This window comes from Sturnira hondurensis, unplaced genomic scaffold (genome assembly GCF_014824575.4).
Source record: "Sturnira hondurensis isolate 20B ecotype Veracruz unplaced genomic scaffold, ASM1482457v3 Scaffold0020579, whole genome shotgun sequence".
Taxonomy (NCBI): Eukaryota; Metazoa; Chordata; class Mammalia; order Chiroptera; family Phyllostomidae; genus Sturnira; species Sturnira hondurensis.
Genome location: NW_028093210.1, coordinates 3028964 through 3047324, shown reverse-complemented (window position 1 = coordinate 3047324; position 18361 = coordinate 3028964). Strand labels below are relative to the sequence as shown.

The following is an 18361-nucleotide window of genomic DNA, read 5'->3' as shown; positions in this document are numbered from 1 at the left end:
GCCGTCAGCCCTCCACCACTGGGTTTGCCCCCTGGGGCCTGTGTGGTCCATCTCACTGTGCGCGAATGTGCGACCACAGTCAGTCTGCCCCACACCACGACTGGTTCCGGGCTGCCTGCGCTCCTGGGTCGGGGGATCTGTCCTGCCTGACCCAGCTCCGCTGCTGGCTCCGCCTCTCTTACCGTCCCCGTTGAACGGTTCGTAGTTGTCAGACTTCCGTATAATTCCGTTTTCTGGTCTTTGGGTGTGTCCTAGTTCTCCAAACCTTTGTTGTGTTCAAACTTGGTTGTGGGAGAAGGCACAGTGTTTCCACCTATGCCTCCATCTTGGCGAAAGTCTTCTTATAAACTGTCTTGACTCAGACTTGACAGTGCTGGAACTCAGTCACTCAGACCTAATGCATTTCCCAGGTATTTCACATCAGGCAGCTAAGCTGTGCCTTACTTTATCATGCTGCTGTTGCTCCAGTTTTGGCAAAAGGTTTCATTATAAATTTAGCTTTATATTGAAGCATAAACAAATATATAATTAATTTGGTATTGGTTGGTGTGACTCAGTGGATTGAATGCTGGCCTGCAGATTTGATTTCCAGTCAGGGCACATGGCTGGGTTGCGGGCCAGGTCCCCAGTAGGGACCATGTGAGAGGCAACCACACATGGGTGTTTCTCTCCCTCTTTGACTCCCTCCCTTCTCCTCTCTCTAAAAATAAATCACTAAATTCTTTAATTTTTTTCAAAAAGATAACTTCTTCACCAATTTTGCTTGCTATGGACACATACATACGTATGTTTGACTTTGGGAACACTAGTAATGTGTCATCAGCATAAGTTGGTCATTAGGGGCTTCCTACAGAAAAATTCAAGCTAGAAACAGATTTGAAGCAATGTGTTCTAGGCACTGTTGGAAAGCCTTCATGTGTGTTAATTGTTTAATCCTCACATGAGCCATGTGGGGGTGAGTCCTGTCCTTAGCCTCACCTCACTATGAGGAAACAGAGATGCAGAGCCCTGGGGTATGTTACTCCAGGTCATGCAGTGAGGAGGTGGTAGAGTCTAAGTCTCGGGTTGCTCTGCAGGAGCCATGCCCATCTCTCCAGGGGGCAGTAGGTTCCTATTTCCACCGTTAACTTCCTGACTCCCATGTTCCCTAACTCCTTCCCACCCACTGTGGGTAGCAGCCACAGCTCCCTGGCCTTCCCTAAGCCTCAAACCTGCCACCACTCTTCCCACCATCCCCATTTTCCCCAGCATGAAGACTCTTGGAGCTGGTCTATACAGCACCTGCATGGCCGCAGATCACCTTTGGCTGTTCCCCTCCACACATTCTCTGTTCCAACCACATTAAACTTACTTTCATCCCCCAACTCTGCCTGCCAAAAGCTCCCTTTCTGGAGGGCCTGTTCATGGACTATATAGTATCACCCACAACCTGATGACAACTGCCCCCACCCCTGGCTCTGCTGGCTTTCATTGGGTTCACCTCCCTTTGTATTTCAGTTCTTAGTTTGGAGGGCACTTCATCCAGGAGACCTTCCCTAGTTTCCAAGTTTTTGCAAGGTGCTGCCCTCCTACGCTTTCCAGAGAACCATCACTTCCTCATCCTGCCCGCTGCCTACGTCTCTCTTCATGTGACAGCCCCATACAGGTAGGGGCCGTGGTGGATGTGTTCTAGCTTGTTCTCCCAGCACTCATCACAGTGCATGGAGGCATTGATAAGTGACGAATGAGCAGCAACTTGGCAGTCACAATTCATAGTAGTAATAACAGACCTCAGGGATGTGCACCCCAAGGCAGTGTTGGAGCTTGTGACTACAGAGTTGGGCACTGTTGCTGCACCCTCCTTGGTGGTGGGCATGCTCCTGCTTTGAGATGCTGGCTTCAGTATCATGCATGTCTGTGTGGGACTCAGGATACTTCCCTTTAGGTCTGCTGGTTCAGCCTTTTCTCTGCTTTGGCTGTTACACCTCCAGGAAAGGCCCCCTTCACTGGCTCTTGCAGGTCAGGAGCCACACAGAGGGCAGTGGTGGTTGGGGGCAGATAGGCAGTTAGCTGACCAAAGATGCTTCCTCGGTTTGAGAGCTGAGAGCAGGGCCTCTCTGCCTTCCCCACCTTCACGCTCCAGGACAGTCCTCACCCACAGGGAGCAGCAGCTTCAACCAGGGGAGTCCCAAGCCAGTGGCATCTCATAGTGAACACCCTTCTGGGGTCAGGACAGGCTGTGGACATAATGGAAACATCTCCCTTCAGTGGCAGCTTCTAACCCCCTGCAGTCAAAAATGTTCTTCCTCCTTCTGGCCTCCCAGGTGGATCCTTGCAGTGGCAGGGTGTGTTCCCTCAGGCGCCGCTCCCCACCCACTGCCGGGCTGCATAACCTGCCATACTTGGGAGTCAGGGGAGAGATCATTAGAGCAGCTTCAGGGACAGTCTTTTTGTGCCCTGTGTTGAACCAAGAATAAGCCTGCTACTCCAGAGACTGTAAAGCCAGAAATAGGACTTTCCTCTGGTTAGCCCACAAACTTTGTGTTTTTCAATGCTCCCAAGGTGAAATGACTAAATCAATGCAGTATTGTCTGTGACTAAACAGACACAGGGGCCTCAGAAATTCCTATAAAGTTGCTTTTACTCTTCTATTGTATTCTAGTTCATGTTTCCAATTCAATATATGCATGTAATTAGCTATAACTGTGATCAATCCTATGCATAAGTTGGGATATATGTTTTTGTTGGAGAAGAAAAAAGGAAGTTTAGGACCGTAATTAAGAGTGAGCATGTCACTATTTCCTTTGGTCATTTAGCATCTAAAATTTATCTAAGAAGTCTTTTGATTCTCACCTGGGATTTGGCTATATTCAAGGATGTCTCTAGGTGTTTTAAGGAATCTTGCCAAAGTCTCAGAAAGTTGACTTAAAAACATACACCATGTGGTATTTTTATGAAGAGAGAGGAGATGAACAAAGATTATGTGATGAAATTATAAAATGATTAGGGATTATTAAGTAGTCCCTAGGTTGTTTGACTAATTAATTTTAAAGATTTATTAAATATGTATTAAGTGTAAGAAAACGTGCAGGTTCAGTAATGTAGACACATCACCTTTTGATTGTCTTTCCATGAATGGCTTTTCATTACCCCCTTCTGCCATACCTTAGACTCTCCAAGACAGACCCCTTGTTTTGTTCTTGATTTTATTCTCCAAGTACTGAGTGGGGCAAAAGTAGGTTTACAGTTGTTCATATGGAAAATAATACAATAATTAATAAATAATAATACAAGAATAATCTCTGTTTCGCATACTCACAACTGTAAACCTGCATTTGCTTCACCCTGTATAACGTGTACCAGTCCTAAAATAAACACTTATTAGATAAATTACACTGTTACCCCTTTTAATATATTTCCAGTCTGGTTAAATTCACAGTGGATTCTTTCCCCCCCCTTTTTAATTTAATTGTTTAAGTACAGTTTTCTGTCTTTTACTCCCATCCCAGCCAACCTCGGTGGGTTTCTTTAAATCAGATTTTCTTCTCTTTCAGAAATTCATTGAATTCTTCATTATTTCCTCATCAGGTAGTAGTGAATACCCACAGCAGGGACCTACACACCTGTTACAGGTGCTTAACAGTGTAGCATTCATTAGTTTCTTATTTTAGCCTTTAATGAGAATTGTAAAGATATAGGTTAATTGTTCATTTAATCAAGTTTTTTTAAAAATGAGGATTTTGTGAGAGGATAAAATTCATGTAGACTGCAGCTGAACAAAAACTTAATGTTTTTGCTATGCATGTTTGGATCCAACAGAAAATAGATACTTCCTAAATTTGAATCAGTGGAGGTTTTAATTACCCCTTTTGGTGCATATTATGGTCTCACTTTTCATGGTAGTTTTGTAGTCCCTGACAAAAGTAAAATGGTCCATAGTCTAATATCATCCTTACAACTAGACCTACCATTGTATGTGTCAGTGACTAATATTGAGAGATGAAAAAATACACCCAAAATGTAGAGGGTCTAGCATTTTGATTTACTGCTATCACAAAGAGGTCATGTGACCCTTTCAAGAAGAAATTTTTTAAATGTTCATTTCATCTTTCAGAGATAAAATGTACATCCATCATTTAGAGAAAATAAAATGTAAGTAAATGGTGTATCTTGGAGGCAAATGTTCCCATGAGGCTGTGCATCTGGAAAGATGCAAGTCAGTAGTAAAATATGACATATTCACATTTTCACTTTACTTTCAACTTTTCAGGAGCAGGTCCTGCACAGAGAGCAAGATGGAGCTGCGTTCAACCAACGGTGGTTTCAACTTGTGCTGACTGTAATTTTTATCCATAGGTTTGAAGACATACCTGATAGCTGGTCAGAGAGCGAAGGAGTCTCATTGCAGCTGTTCAGAGGCCTTGCTTTCTGGCTTTGAGGTCATTGATGGCTCACGGGTGTCCTCAGGCCCTAGGGGACAGGGGACAGCATCACCAGGGAGTGTCAGTGACTTGGCGCAGACTGTCAAAACCTTTGATAACCTTAAGGTTAGTTTTTTTTCCTACTTCTAAAACTTTATATTAATTCTGCAGTAGAACATGTGAAATAATAAACAGCTTTTGGGGCTATTGCAGATGACTGGAATGCCCTTCAATTTGGTTTTGTGATTTTTTTTGTATAGTATAAAAGAAGCAGCATTTTGCATTTTGAATATCTTTTCTTTTTTTGACATGTTCTGCACCTCCGTTTTCTTTCTACACTGCATAAAGATGCTTTTCACTTGAGTTGTTATTTTCTTTCTCTGGAACCTATGATATCTTTTAGGATTTTTAAAAGCTAATAAATAATAGTAAAGATGATTCTCCTTGCTGCTTGCTGGAGAGCTAGTTGGTCTCTTATTTCAGAGACCACTTGCTCAAGTATTTCTATGTCTCCTGAAATCCAATGTTTTATGATTATTTTAAATTTTGTTGATGTGGGTGAACCTTATGACATAGCTGAGTGAAGGCTTGCCAAGAACATTATAGTATTTCATTATTGGAATAGAGATGTTTTGGTGGCTGTCAAGAAGTATCCATTTCTGTCATAGTGAACTACTAAGGAATTAATATGATGGGCCTTGGGCATATTAAATCAGTCTAGTTTATGACCTATTCCTCAGTTTTCACATTTGATTTAGTTCCCCCACTTGTACCTCTTCTTTATTTTAACAGTTTAAATATTTGCCATTTCTATTTTTTAAAGACAGTTAAAATATATATCCACTTCACTTCTGTGTTCTCAAATATCCCAATGATATATTGGTCAGGGTGATGGCCTATTCTTATGGTTTTAATCCAACCTATTCTTTAACAGATTCGAAAACTGGCTATGTTGGTATTTAAGCTTAATAGGCATCATAATGTGGCAGTCAGCTGGGATTATTTGACTTGTGTCGAAATCCATAGGACCAATCACCAGTTACTTAGTGTAATTATTGCATTCAAGTTTATACTCAGATATCATGTCATTGTGTGCTTTGTTAACTTAGTGCAGAGATTCCCAGCCTCAACACTATCAACATTTTGGGCCATTCTGTGCCTGTGAGACATTTGAGCAGCATACCAGGCTTCTACCCACTAAGTGCCGGAAGCTCCCCCTCCTCCCATTGTGACAACCAAGACTGTCTCCAGCAGTACCCGGTGTCCCCTGGATGGGTGGGAGGGTAAAATCACCCCAGGTTTAGGATCAGTGGGGTAGGTACTTGCCTTGTCTTCCTTGTCTTCCTTGTACTCTCTGGCATATGAGTAACAGCTAATGTAATGAAATTTCTTTGATGCCCCTGCACTTTCGAGACAACTTCTTTGCTGGACTGACACGGTCAGAAAGGAACTCTGGGTGCATCGATGGTCATTGAGCGTAGCAGGAAAGTTGCATATGCATATGAGGCACTTTGCATATCATGCCAGGAAGGGGCACAAAAACGTGGCTATCCAAGTACAGTTTCATTATCTAAGGAGAAACAATTTCCTCAAGGCTTCAAAGTGAGCTGTATTTAAGTAGAGAAATAGAGCTCAAAGCCAAAAATAAATGATTTGTTGTGTTTGCTGCCATTTTAGATTTTGTGTATGTGAGTTTCTATCGATTAGGGAGTGCAGTTGCTGACTTCACTTTTTTCAAAGAAATCTGGATGGACATAATCTATTTAGTATATTCTGTTACCTTGTATACATTTTCCAAATAATCATTGAAAGTTTCCTGAAAATCTTGTGATCTCTTAAGTTGACCGTGTTTACCAAAAGGAATTTGAGCAAAAATTTTTTGTGCCCTTTCCAGAAGAGATTGATGAATTGGATTTTGAAGTATAATTTCTGCTATTTTGATGGTGTTGTGGGGGATCAGAAGACATCTGAGACTAGGGCTGTCCCAGGAAGTTAGAATTACAGTTGGAATGCAAGGAGAAGGAAGAGATAGAAGACTCGGTCTCCTCTCCAGGCTTTATCACTTTGGGAAGTCCTTGCCACACTCTTGTCTTCTCTGCTTCTAGTGCCTGTGATAAGGATCAGGTGAGAGCAGGCATCTGTGAGAACTTTATAAAATATAAGTACTGGGTAACTGAGTGAATCTTTATGAACTAGCAGCCTAAAGCTGAAAGGCGGAAAACTGAGGTCTGCCTTAGAAGATTATATAGATTACAATCTGACATATAAGGCCTTCCTTCAAGTACCGGTTTTTGAACAATAGAAATGTAAAATATCAGTTACTTGCTCATGCATTCTTTGGGTGGGTTTTTCCTCTAAACTTGTCAGTGCCTCATATGCATATCATTGGCTTGTTGCCTTGTATTATCTGGACTATGGTTAGCTCTTCTCGTTAGCAAGAATCCCAGACTAGCTCCTCCTATTCCTTCACCAGGGTCTGTTGACTCTTCCTGTCAGTAGGCTTTCATCTCCTTTGTTGCTGTTGTTACCTCATCCAGCCAGAGTTAGCTCCCATGTAGATTTGTCATAGACCTCACAGTTCCTTCCTACCCTGGTGTGATGCAGTGTTTCCCCTGTGTTCCCTTGAGCAGTACTTTCTCTCAATGGTCATAGGTATCAAGCATGGAAAAAAGGTTCTGTGGTCAGGCAAATGTGGGAAGGTCTAGGTTAAACAACACTGAAAAGGTTTCTTTACTGCAGGACTTCTCAGAGCCTTTAGTATGCTAATATGCATACTTAGGTCTCCAGAGAGGGTTGCTGTATGCAGCATTCTCAGACCTCTTTGACCACAGATTTCTTTTTTCAAGCTGCTCCTTTGGGAGAATGCTTGTCTAGTGAGAGGGTTTGCATGCAAGAACCAAGAAATTAGAGAAAAGGTGTTCAGTAAATGTTCATCAAGTGAGTGCATGCTGTCTTGGTCCTGCTGCTCCTCTTGCCTGCAATGCACATTGCTTCCCTTCTTCCCTAAAAACTCCTCTTTGCCTTTCACAGGTCACTTTCATTACTATTTTCTATGACTCCTCTGCCCAATAATACTAAAACATTATAGCTCTAACATATATAGTCTTCAGTATTTGCCTTAGGTTTCTTATGTGCCTTACTGTGAGCTCTTGAAATTCAGACAGGGCCCATGTTTTAAAAAATTATATTTTCCCCAAGTGTCCAGCATGATGCCTGGCATATAGTAGATAATTACAACTTTCTTTTGGCCTAAATTTTTAATTCTTAAATGATACACAGGAAGATAGAACTTCACAGAGCTAGCCGAAGAAGGATTGAACTGAGAAGCCTGAGCAGAACTACATAGAAGCAAAGTAATGTCTAGGAAGCATTTGTCTTCCTTCCTAGCACACCTGTTCTATGTGTCTGTAAGTTATTTCTCAGTTTGTAGCTAGAGAAGTCTTATCTAATATTTCATAAAATAGTCTGAGTACTATGATGACCTAGTACTATGATGAGAAACTGTAGTCATGTCAAAGGACAGAGCTTTGATCCTCAGGTCAGAGAGAACCCTCCCACACTCGAGCATTGACTTCTCCTGTGAGTGACAGTGAGGGTCTTTCATCAAAAGCCCTGGCATTACACAATGGGGGGCTGTGGGGAGTGGGGCACTGCTAGCACCGTGGCACACAGCTCTCTGAGCCTGAGCTTCTGAAGATACCCTAGGGTTTGGAATAGGGGAAAGAGGAGTTAAGAAGGGAGCCCAGGAAGGACACAAGGGCTCTGTATGTCATAGTCACAGAAGGCAACTCTAGTGCTATAGGAAAGGTCAAAACTTGAAATTGAGGATTGTTCTTAAAGACTTGGCTTTGGGGCTTGTAAGCAAGTTGCTTAACTTTTCTAAGTCACAGTGAAATGGTGATGGTGAGGCAGTCTCTCAGGGTTCTTGTGAAGTTTAACTGAATTAATAATTCCCATGAAGGCTAGGTTTGCAGTAAATGCTCAGTTAACACCAGGACATGAATTCATTCACTCCATGTGGAAATGTGGACAGTGACCACTGTAGGAGTAAAGAAGGACAGGAGGAAACATAGATGTGGTGTTGATTTGCCCACAATGAGTCATTGACTATCTTGGGAAGGTCTCGCCTTCTCCACTTGTTCTGACTGGAGAGAGGTTCTTCCATTTTTGTCCTTGGTTGTTGCTGTGTGGGTTGTAACCATGTAACGAATGTATAATTGGAGTATGGGTGCTTGGCCTAGTTAGTGTGACCTCAGCTCTGCAGAGGAGGTCTGCTGCTCATTTGGCATGAAGCTGTAGGTGATAACAATAGCTGATCTGATGTCTTCGTGAAGAACCAAGAAATGAAAACCGAAGATGTGGGGGGTTGATTTTTTTTTCTTGTTTTCTTTTTCATTTGTTACATCAATCCTAATCAGTTAACTATGTGAACTATGACACCATCTTAAGCTCATTTCTGAAAGAGCTCATGGAAATGCACCTGCTTGGCTATCATTGTGAGTTTACCTAAATCTGTTATTCAAAACAAGGCTGTGTGCTCATGGGTGTGTGTGCTCAAGGCTGTGTGCTCTGTGTGCTCATGTTTACAGCCAGTAATGAGGCTGATGGTATACATTTGTTCACGTGGAGCAATTCAGAGAGGACCTATCCTATTTTCAAAAGGGTTGTACTTTTCCTTTGAGGTTACTAGCCCTAGGGATCATTCTTCTATGACAGTTGCCATGACATTTTTCCCCTACAAGAGACTCACTTTATTTTTTTATTTTTTAAAATATTTTATTCATTTATCTTTAGAGGGGAAGGGAAGGAGAGAGGAAGAGAAACATCAATGTATGGTTGCTTCTTGTGCATCCCCTGCTGGGAACTGGCCCCTGCCAGGAACTGGCCTGCAACCCAGGAATGTGCCCTGACTGGGAATTGAACTGTGATCGTCTGGTTCACAGGCCCGCACTCAATCCACTGAGCTACACCAGCCAGGGCACACTTTATTTTTTTAAATAAGTATTTTATTATTGTTCTGTTACAGTTGTCCCAATTTTTCCCCCCATTTCCCTCCTCCGCCCAGCCCACCCCCAGCTCCCACAGACAATCCCCATCCTGTTGTCCATGTCCATCAGTCATTCATACATGTTCCTTGTTTCCACCCTTTCCCTTCTTTCCACCCTTATTTCCAACAAGTAAGTTGCTTTCTTGTTTCCATGCCTCTGGTTCTATTTTGCTCATTTGTTTGTTTTGTTCATTAGGTTCCTCTCATAGGTGAGATCATATGGTATTTGTCTTTCATCTCCTGGCTTATTTCACTTAGCATAATAATCTCCAGTTCCATCCATGCTGTCATGGAAGGTAGGAGTTCCTTCTTTCTTTCTGCTGCATAATATTCCTTTTTGTAAACACACCACAGTTTTTTGATCCACTCATTTACTGATGGACACTTAGGCTCTTTCCAGTACTTGGCTGTTATAAATAATGCTGTTATGAACATTGAGGTGCATAGGTTCTTTTAAACTGGTGTTTCAGGATTCTCAGGGTATAATGCCAGCAGTGGAATTGCTGGGTCTAAAGGCAGTTACATTTTAATTTTTTTAAAGGAATGTCGTACTGTTTTCCACAGTGGCTGCACTAGTCTGCATTCCCACCAACAGTGCACTAGGGTTCTCTTTTCTCCACGTGCTCACCAGCTCTTGTTGTTTGTTGATTTGTTAAAGATGACCTTTCTGACTGGTGTGAGGTGGTATCTCACTGTGGTATTAGTTTGCATCTCTCAGATGGCTAGTGATGTTGAGCATCCTGTGTCTCTGGGCCCTCTGTATGTCCTCCTTGGAGAAGTGTCTGTTCAGGTCCTTTGTTCACTTTTTAATTGGATTTTTTGTCTTCCTGATGTTGAGCCATATGAGTTCTTTATATATTTTGGATATCAAACCCTTGTCCAAGACTCCAAATAAATGTTCACTTCTTTTATCTCCTTGTTTTTTGTATTATTTGTCTGTAAAATGATTATGAATAGCCTCAGCTATAGGCTGAGGTTCAGTTTGAGGAAGCAGAAGGCCTCTACTTTTAATTAATTCAGTATAGAAATGGAAAAGGTAGTAGATCTCTCTCTATATATATCTATATCTATATCTATATCTATATATATATATCTGTATATCTTCATTATAGAAACCTATATATCTATATGTAGATATATAAACACACAGGCACATATATATACACACACTACTTATATAGTTCTGTTTTATTTTTTAAAAAGATTTTATTTATTTTTGGAGAGAGCAAAAGGGAAAGAGAAAGAGAGGGACAAAAACATTGATATATGAGAGATACATTGATCAGTTGCCTCTCACACCCCCCCCCCCCACTGGGGACCCAGTCCCCAACCCAGACATGTGCCCCGACTGGGAATCAAACCGGTAACCCTTCAGTTTGCATACCAGCACTAAATGCACTGAGCCACACCAGCCAGGGCTATAGTTTAGAAATTAAGTATTTATTATAAATGGTGACTAAACTTAAAACCATCAAATTAAATAGTGAATTGTATGGTGTGTTAATTATATCTCAATAAAACTGTTATAAAAAAGAATAAATGGTAGTCTGCTGGCTCTGAAATATGGATATAAAGTAAATTTTCTTAAAAATTACTTTTTAAGATTTATCTATATTTGTAGTTGTTTGTGTATGTGTCCTTTAATTAGGAGAAAGCATATCACATATAAATTGACAGCTCTTTCTTAGGAATTTCATCTGATGTAGAAGAAATGAGCAAAAGGAAATCCCCATTAGAACATCACAGTAATAGTTGTTGCAGGCAAGATCCATCAATGAACTCTAAAATTAGTGGTTATGCATTTAGGAGAAATGGAATATTTGCATATCTTCTAAGCATCCCTCCTCTCCTCCAGATATTTATTCATTTTAAAAGGAAAAATAGTAACTGGCAGTGGAAAACCTGGCAGGCTCTCCATCACGGATGAGGAAGGTTAGTCAGAGTAGTGGGGTCCTGTACACAGTGATGTGAGGTGCTGAAAAGGGCACATCACCTCTGTGGAGTTCTCCAAATTCCAAACCTGAGTCAACTGCGTGAGAGCATCAGACAAATCCAGATTCAAGGGCAGTCTACAAATTACTTGACCAGGGCACTTTAAAAGTGACAGGGTCATCGAAGGCAGGGATGGCTGAGGACCTGCCACAGACCAAAGGAGTCTAAGAGAGAGAACAACTAAGTGCAACATGGCATCCCAGGTCAGAAACAGGACATTATGGGGGAAACTGAGAACTCTGAATATGAGGAATTGGACATAAATGAAATTTTTCAAAATAGGAAATAACTTCCTTTTTTTGACTTTTTGGTGGAGTATTTCCACAACATAGTAACAGTGGTCTTGCCTTGTGAACCCCAGTTAATAAATGTAGTAGCCATGTAGCACTCAGGAATCTGAGCAAGGTTCTGTGATTCACCACTCCATGACTTTGAGATCCTGTGCCTGATTTTCACAGGTTTTGTTTTGTTTATGCTTTTGCCTCCAGTATTCTCAAGGTGTTCACTCCCTGTTCTTAAAGCTTTAGGTTGCCTTTCTTTTTGAGGGGGTAACAATTACTGCTTCTATTTTCCTCTAATATTTTGCTTCTACTTTTCTCTGGTATTTTGTTAGCAGAAATCACCCATGCACCGGCCCCCCAGTGCTGTGTAATAGCCAGGATGACTTCTGCTCACATTGCAAGGTGATTCCTGTTCACTTGGAGATGTCATACATGTGTGTTTGGGGTTGAGGAAGCTACTGCCTGGCCTTAAACTCCCACTGTGTAACTCTGTGTAACTCTCTTCTGTGCCTCAGTTTCCTCCTGTATAAAATGGGGCTAATCAGCCCTGGCTGGTGTGGCTCAGTGGGTTGAGTGCCAGCCTGTGAACTAAAGGGTTGTCAGTTTGATTCCAAATCAGGGCATGTGCCTGAGTTGTGGGTTGGGTCCCTGGTAGGGGGCATGTGAAAGGCCACCACACACTGATGTTTCTCTCCCCCTCTTACTCCCTACCTTCCCTTCTGCCAAAAAATAAATAAATAAAATCTTTTAAAAAATAATATCAGGGTAATCATAGTGTCAGCTTCATAGGTGTTATGAGGACTAAATAAAGTAATATAGGCAGAGAGCCTAGAACTTGGAATGGCCTCAGTAAGCTGTATTACAGTGATGTTGAATGTTCCTATACACCATGTTCAACCTGAGTTTTGAGTTTGGGGAGTAAGGGGTGCTTCTGGTCACACGACAGCTTGCCTAGTAGTTGTATTCAGCAGACTGAACAGGCGAAGCCATGGCTTTTCTGGTGTTTCCTCCTCGTTTCTCAGAAAACAGGCTTCCCTGCTCCCTCCTTTGACAGTTATGAAAAAGGACAGCTGTTAGCTTAGAAATGATTTATCTTGTGAAGAGAAATAGCCTTGAAGAAAAAAACTATTTTGTAGCTCTGTGCTATATACTCTGAACAGATTGTAGGGTGCATGTGTCAAAGTCTGTTAAAAAATAAATGCAAATGCCCCCAAGTGTGTTACAGAAATAGTTATAACCTTCCCTCTGAGCCCATGTTCATGTTGGGGGAAAGAGCACAGATAACCTGGGAAAATAAAGAACTTGCTCTTGGGTGATCTCCAATGGGACCTCAGGTTTCCCAGGCAATAGCGAGTGTACTCTTTGGCCTAGGAAATACTCTGTCTGGGGTACTTTACCTTGATGAAGCTTCCCTTGATACCAGTGTGCCAATAGTGCCATTTAAAAGAACCAGGATGTGGTCCTAACTGCCTTGGTCCCTTCATGGAATGAGGCAGAGGAGACCAGAGTGCCAGGATTATTCCTGGATCCTCCTTATACCAGGAAAGGAGGCCAGAGAGAAGCTTCATGGTGGTCAGGGGCCAGGAGCTCTGCAATCTGGGCCCCACTGTTGGTGACCATCTGTGTGTGGTCAGAGCAATCACTTTTGTTTCGAAGTGTTATGAGGATTAATTGAGATCAAGTACAGGAGACTGCAGACATTGCCTGGTTAAGGGCCTGATTATCATTCATGGTGTGCCCTCTATACATTGGTGTTTCTAAGTCATAGCAGCTGCCATCATTACAACAGCTTTATCTAATGTGCCCACCACTGTTGCTTCCCTGTGAGTCAGTTGCTCAGGCATGCCTCCCAAGGTGGCAGGATATCCCAGGTAGTTCCCTGAAGTCTGAAATGCTTCCCAGTGAAGGTTTCTCAGGGATGTAGTTACTGGCAGCGGCATAGGGGGAGAGAGGGACATTTAATGGGTTGGCAGACATTTCAAAGAGGTGTCTGCATGCCTAGCAAAAAGTAGTTTGTGAGATGTTTTAACCCAATTAACATAAAGCTTTAATATATAATGGTTAAAGGGAAATGGCTGTCACAGGTGGAGAGGGGAAGTAAACCCACCTAACCATTGCGTGGTGGGGCCCTTCTCATACAGAATGGGCTCTCACCACAGAGCAGAAGGGGAAGTTGAGATATGAGAATAACACCATCAGGGAAGATGTATTTCTTGAAGATTTTTTGTTTAATTTGTTTTACAATTTTAATTAAACCCCCCCCCCCAAAGGAAGGTAGCTAAAGAAGAAATTAAATGACAAAGCAACATTTTCAAAGCAGGTCCACAGCTTGTTCTCCCACCCAACCCCATGTCCCCACTCAGGGCAAAGCTGCTGTGGGAATGTTGAGTGAGCAGTGAGCACTGTTCAGGCCATGAGGAGTCCTAGTCGTAGGTCCTACTCTCTGCTGCTTCACATGTGACACCAACGAGTCCCCGAACCTCTCTCAGTGGGGACTCCTAGACCATTATGAACATTTGGACTCTAACAGTGTATGTCTGTGCCTTTGCTCCCTGAGGTTGTTTTGTGGGCAGCTCTACAAGATCTTACCTCTGTATTAGAACATTTTATCACAACAGGGTACAGGCCCACATAGCCTCTTTGTCCAAGGACATAATTTTGACTTGGCCATTTGTGAAGACCACTGCGCCAGGCTCCCCGAAGATTAGCAGGTACCAATGGGCACTCCCAGTCTCCATAGGCCTTTCAACCCCTTTGCAGCCAAGACCTTCACAGAGAGGGTGCAGAATCTAAGTTGTGTGACCCCGATTCCTGTCAAGGGAATCCTTTGTGGAGAGTGTGTGCCCTTTGCTGTTGGATTGGTTTGATAGTCACTGTTGTTTATTTGTGGCTCTAAATGCATAAAACATCATATACACATAAAACCAGTGTGCAGTGGAATTCCTAAGAAGCAGATGGCCTTCTTTTCGCAAGTACACTTGATGCACTTTAAAAGTGCATCAAGTGTACTTGAGAGGAAAATACTCAGAAACAACTGATGCCACGAGATAAGTAATAAAAAAAATGGCTACGCAAGAGCAGATACCAAGGATGACTGCCCTGTCTGTGATCAGGGACTTTAAATTAGCAGATAAACTATTTTTATAACCAGAGAGAATAGTGACCAGAAGCTTTAATATTAAATACCAACATTACTGAATACTCACTAACACTTCAGACCTTGTGCAGAGCCAAGCTGTGATCAGTGCACGTACACCTTCACTTGTCCACCTCTCACCCACGGCAGACATTACCAGTCCGTCACAGCTTCCCTCCTGTTGGGCCAGAATGCGGCCTCATCATCTTCAGTTCACTGATCTAGAAAGTCAGTATCACAGGATTAGAGTGGATGCACAAAACAAAGCTGGTTTAAAGTACCTCTGACATGCTTTATTTGTGTTAATTCATTTTGCCCTTATAATAATTTTTCAAGCTAGATACAGTTCCTTTTTACCAAGGAAGAAAATGAGACTCAGAGAGAGTCCCTATTAAGTGGTAGCACCAGTCCATGACAGTTTGATTTCAAAGCCATTGCCTTTAATCACTGTTAAAGGTGATCATCCTACTTCTCTAGTCTTAATGTTTAAAAAATGGTCAGAGTAATAGCTTTTTACTCTTTCATTGTGTCTTTACAAGATTGTGAAATTCCCTGGACCCTAAGGGTTTGACTCAGAGTCTTTCACACCGTTCCCACACTCCAAGTTGGATCTACTCCACCCACAGGCCACTCACTACTTGGCCCCTGAAAAGGCCACTGTTTTCCTAGAGAAGCAAGTCTGCCACCACTGCCACCACCAAAGTCATTTACTTCTATCCCCACTAGGGGGCACCCTCAGGACCTCGCTGGGCATTTCTTGGGCATGTGTACTTTATGCCTACTATGGGGGCTGGGAAGGGAACTCCCATTTGTGTGGTATTGCAATTTTGGATTTATTTTTTATTTGAGAAGATCAGTGTCCCCATTGGTAAAATATCTTGAAGTTTAACTCAGTCAATACCAAGATATACTTTTAAATAATTTTATTGTGTGTATTGATAATTAGAACATTTTATCCATTAATAATGACAATTTTTAAAGAACTATAACCAGATTTCACCTAGGTACTACTCTTTGCTCAGGTATGTTAGTTAACGTTATGTTAGATCAGGTACGTAAGTTCTGTTGTGTTTGTTTTCATTTTTTGGTGAATATAAAATGTTCAAACTTAGCTTGTGCATTGCATCAGATTCCCAAATTACACACCTCTTTAGAGTCTTTATTTCTTTTATTTAATACAGTGTGGGCCCGAAATCTAAGTTGGGATGTGATCTGGGTCGTGTCCTTGCCTTTAGGTATTAAATGATACTTATTTTAAATTTCTGAAATAATATTTAGCTTCCTATAATGTATTCCAATGTGTAACAATGCTATGTAAGGAAATTTTTTTAGTCCTAATATATTTTTGCTGGTACAGTTTATCTTCTCCACTGGAAGTGGTTAGTTGCTATCTCAATGACAATTCCTAGTTTAATGCATCACATTAATAATAATAGTACATTTATTAAGAGAGCCAGGAACGACGCTAGGCTTCCTTATCACATATTTTCAAGAAAAGTGTTAGCAGGCTCTTTCTACAGATGAGAAAACTGAGGTGAGTGGCTTGAACAGAATCCTCCAAAATGAGTAAGGATTTGAGATGGGATTTGAACCCTGGCTTATGAGAAATGAAGGCCTTGCTGCCCTTTCTACTCTACCTGTCAGTATTGTCTTCCCTTTTCTTTTCTAGATCAGCTAATTTCTGCAAGCTTTTAAGAATTCCTAGGTCTATAAACAGGTCCCTCTGGTTATTCAGCCTATTTTCTAGGAACAGCTCACTATCATGTAGAGCTCGCAGACCTCGGCTTAGTGTTCTCTTGTAGGGAAACGGTGGGTTGGTCAATGGCAGCAGCCTCACTGAGGTGTGGTTCACATACCAAGAAACCCCTTTAAAGTATACAGTTTGATAACTTGTAGTATATTTGCAAATTCGTGCAACTATCATCACAATCAAGTTTAGAACATTTTCATTACTCCCCCAAAGAAATCCCATGTCCATTAGATTGGGGGTCCCCAACCTCCAGCCCATGGCCCGGCACCGGTCCAGACCTCACAGGAACCGGGCCTCACAGCAGGAGGTGAGCTTAATGCAATGCGCTTGAATCACCTCAGAACCATCCGCCTCTTCGAGGTCTGTGGAAAAATTGTCTTCCACAAAACCAGTCCCTGGTGCCAAAAAGACTGAGGACAGCTGCATTAGGTCCTGCCCATTCCCTTATCCCCCCTCCCCCTGGCAACACCCAGTCTCCTTTCCATCTCTATGAACTTGCCTTTTCTGGACATTTTATATGGATGGAATCATTCAGTATGTGGCCTTTTGTGTCTGTTTTCATTCACTGAGTATATTGTTTTCATGGTTCATTGTAGCCTAAATCAGTACTTCATTCATTTTGATAGCTAAATAATATTCCATTATATGGTTAGATCCATTCATCTGTTAATGGACATTTGAGTTGTAGTTTTTGGCTGTTTTGTAACATTCATGTACAGGTCTTAGGTGGACATGTTTCCATTTTCACTTTGCCATTTTGTCTTTAACTCATCCTGGAGTGGATCAGTAAGCCTTCTGTTGGTTACAACCATTCTACATGACAGCAAATTGCAACGATAGAGGATCTGTTTGAATTATGTATTGTGGTCCTGTTTTCTGTCTGAGATCCTATGGTCTGTGTTTTTCTTGCAGACCTGCCCTTCTTGCAGAATCACATTCGCTCCCAAATCGGAAGCTGGTGCAGAAGGAGGAGCAGTGCAAAACGGCTGTCAGGAGGAGCATAAAAATAACACCAAGGTAACAAGCTCCTGGCTGTCATTCCTGTCAGTTCCTCTCCTGGCGCATCTACCTGAGATGGCACTCATGACTTGTCAACTTCTCAGTTCTTAGAATAACTCCTCTTAGGTGACATGGTTCCACACCTTCTAGTCCTTTGAGTTTTGAACAGACCAGTAAAGAACAGGATAGAGGGTCAGAACTAATCTATGAGAAGTAATCACATGCTGAACTGGATGGGATCCCTAATGGGCAATAAGGGTTCAAAGACATGTGCATTAGTTAGGGAAGGTTTGTAGAGCTGGAGGTTGGACTCAAAATATGGTGGAATATGGATTAGCAAAAAGAAGAGGGGACGTTGGGATAAGAGACACCATGAAGAGGGACTTGCAGTTAGGGACAGCAGTGAGACAATGCCAGAAAAGTCTCATTTGGAACCAGAAAGTTCCTGAGACCAGGAAGTCTCAGTGGAAAGCATAACAAAGACCAAACCTGAGAGCCTTTCAAGCAGCTATGAAGGCTGGCCCTCCAGGAGACCTTTATCTGTCATCCGCCTCCATGTCATCTGCCCATGGATCCGTGCAACACTGGGTCAGTCTGTGTTGCAGACAGGCAGTCACCCTTTCTTAAGCTACAGCCCATAGGGGTTTCCTTTCTCTGTATCCACCCTTGCACTTCTCCTGATTCCCTTAAACCTTCCACACAGCCCTCTGGAACCCTGGTTCTATGGTCTGCAAACTCTGAAAGCCTCAACCTCCC

General features: G+C 42.2%; 1 protein-coding gene across 1 annotated transcript in view; it reads left to right on the top strand.

Moving 5' to 3' along the window:
- Positions 1-18361, top strand: part of ADCY9 (adenylate cyclase 9) — a 152070-nt gene that overhangs the window by 112205 nt on the left and 21504 nt on the right. The window contains exons 3-4 of the mRNA XM_037029937.1: positions 4336-4526; positions 17519-17623. Coding sequence (XP_036885832.1) covers positions 4336-4526; positions 17519-17623 — 296 coding nt within the window. The remainder of the gene's footprint in view (positions 1-4335; positions 4527-17518; positions 17624-18361) is intronic.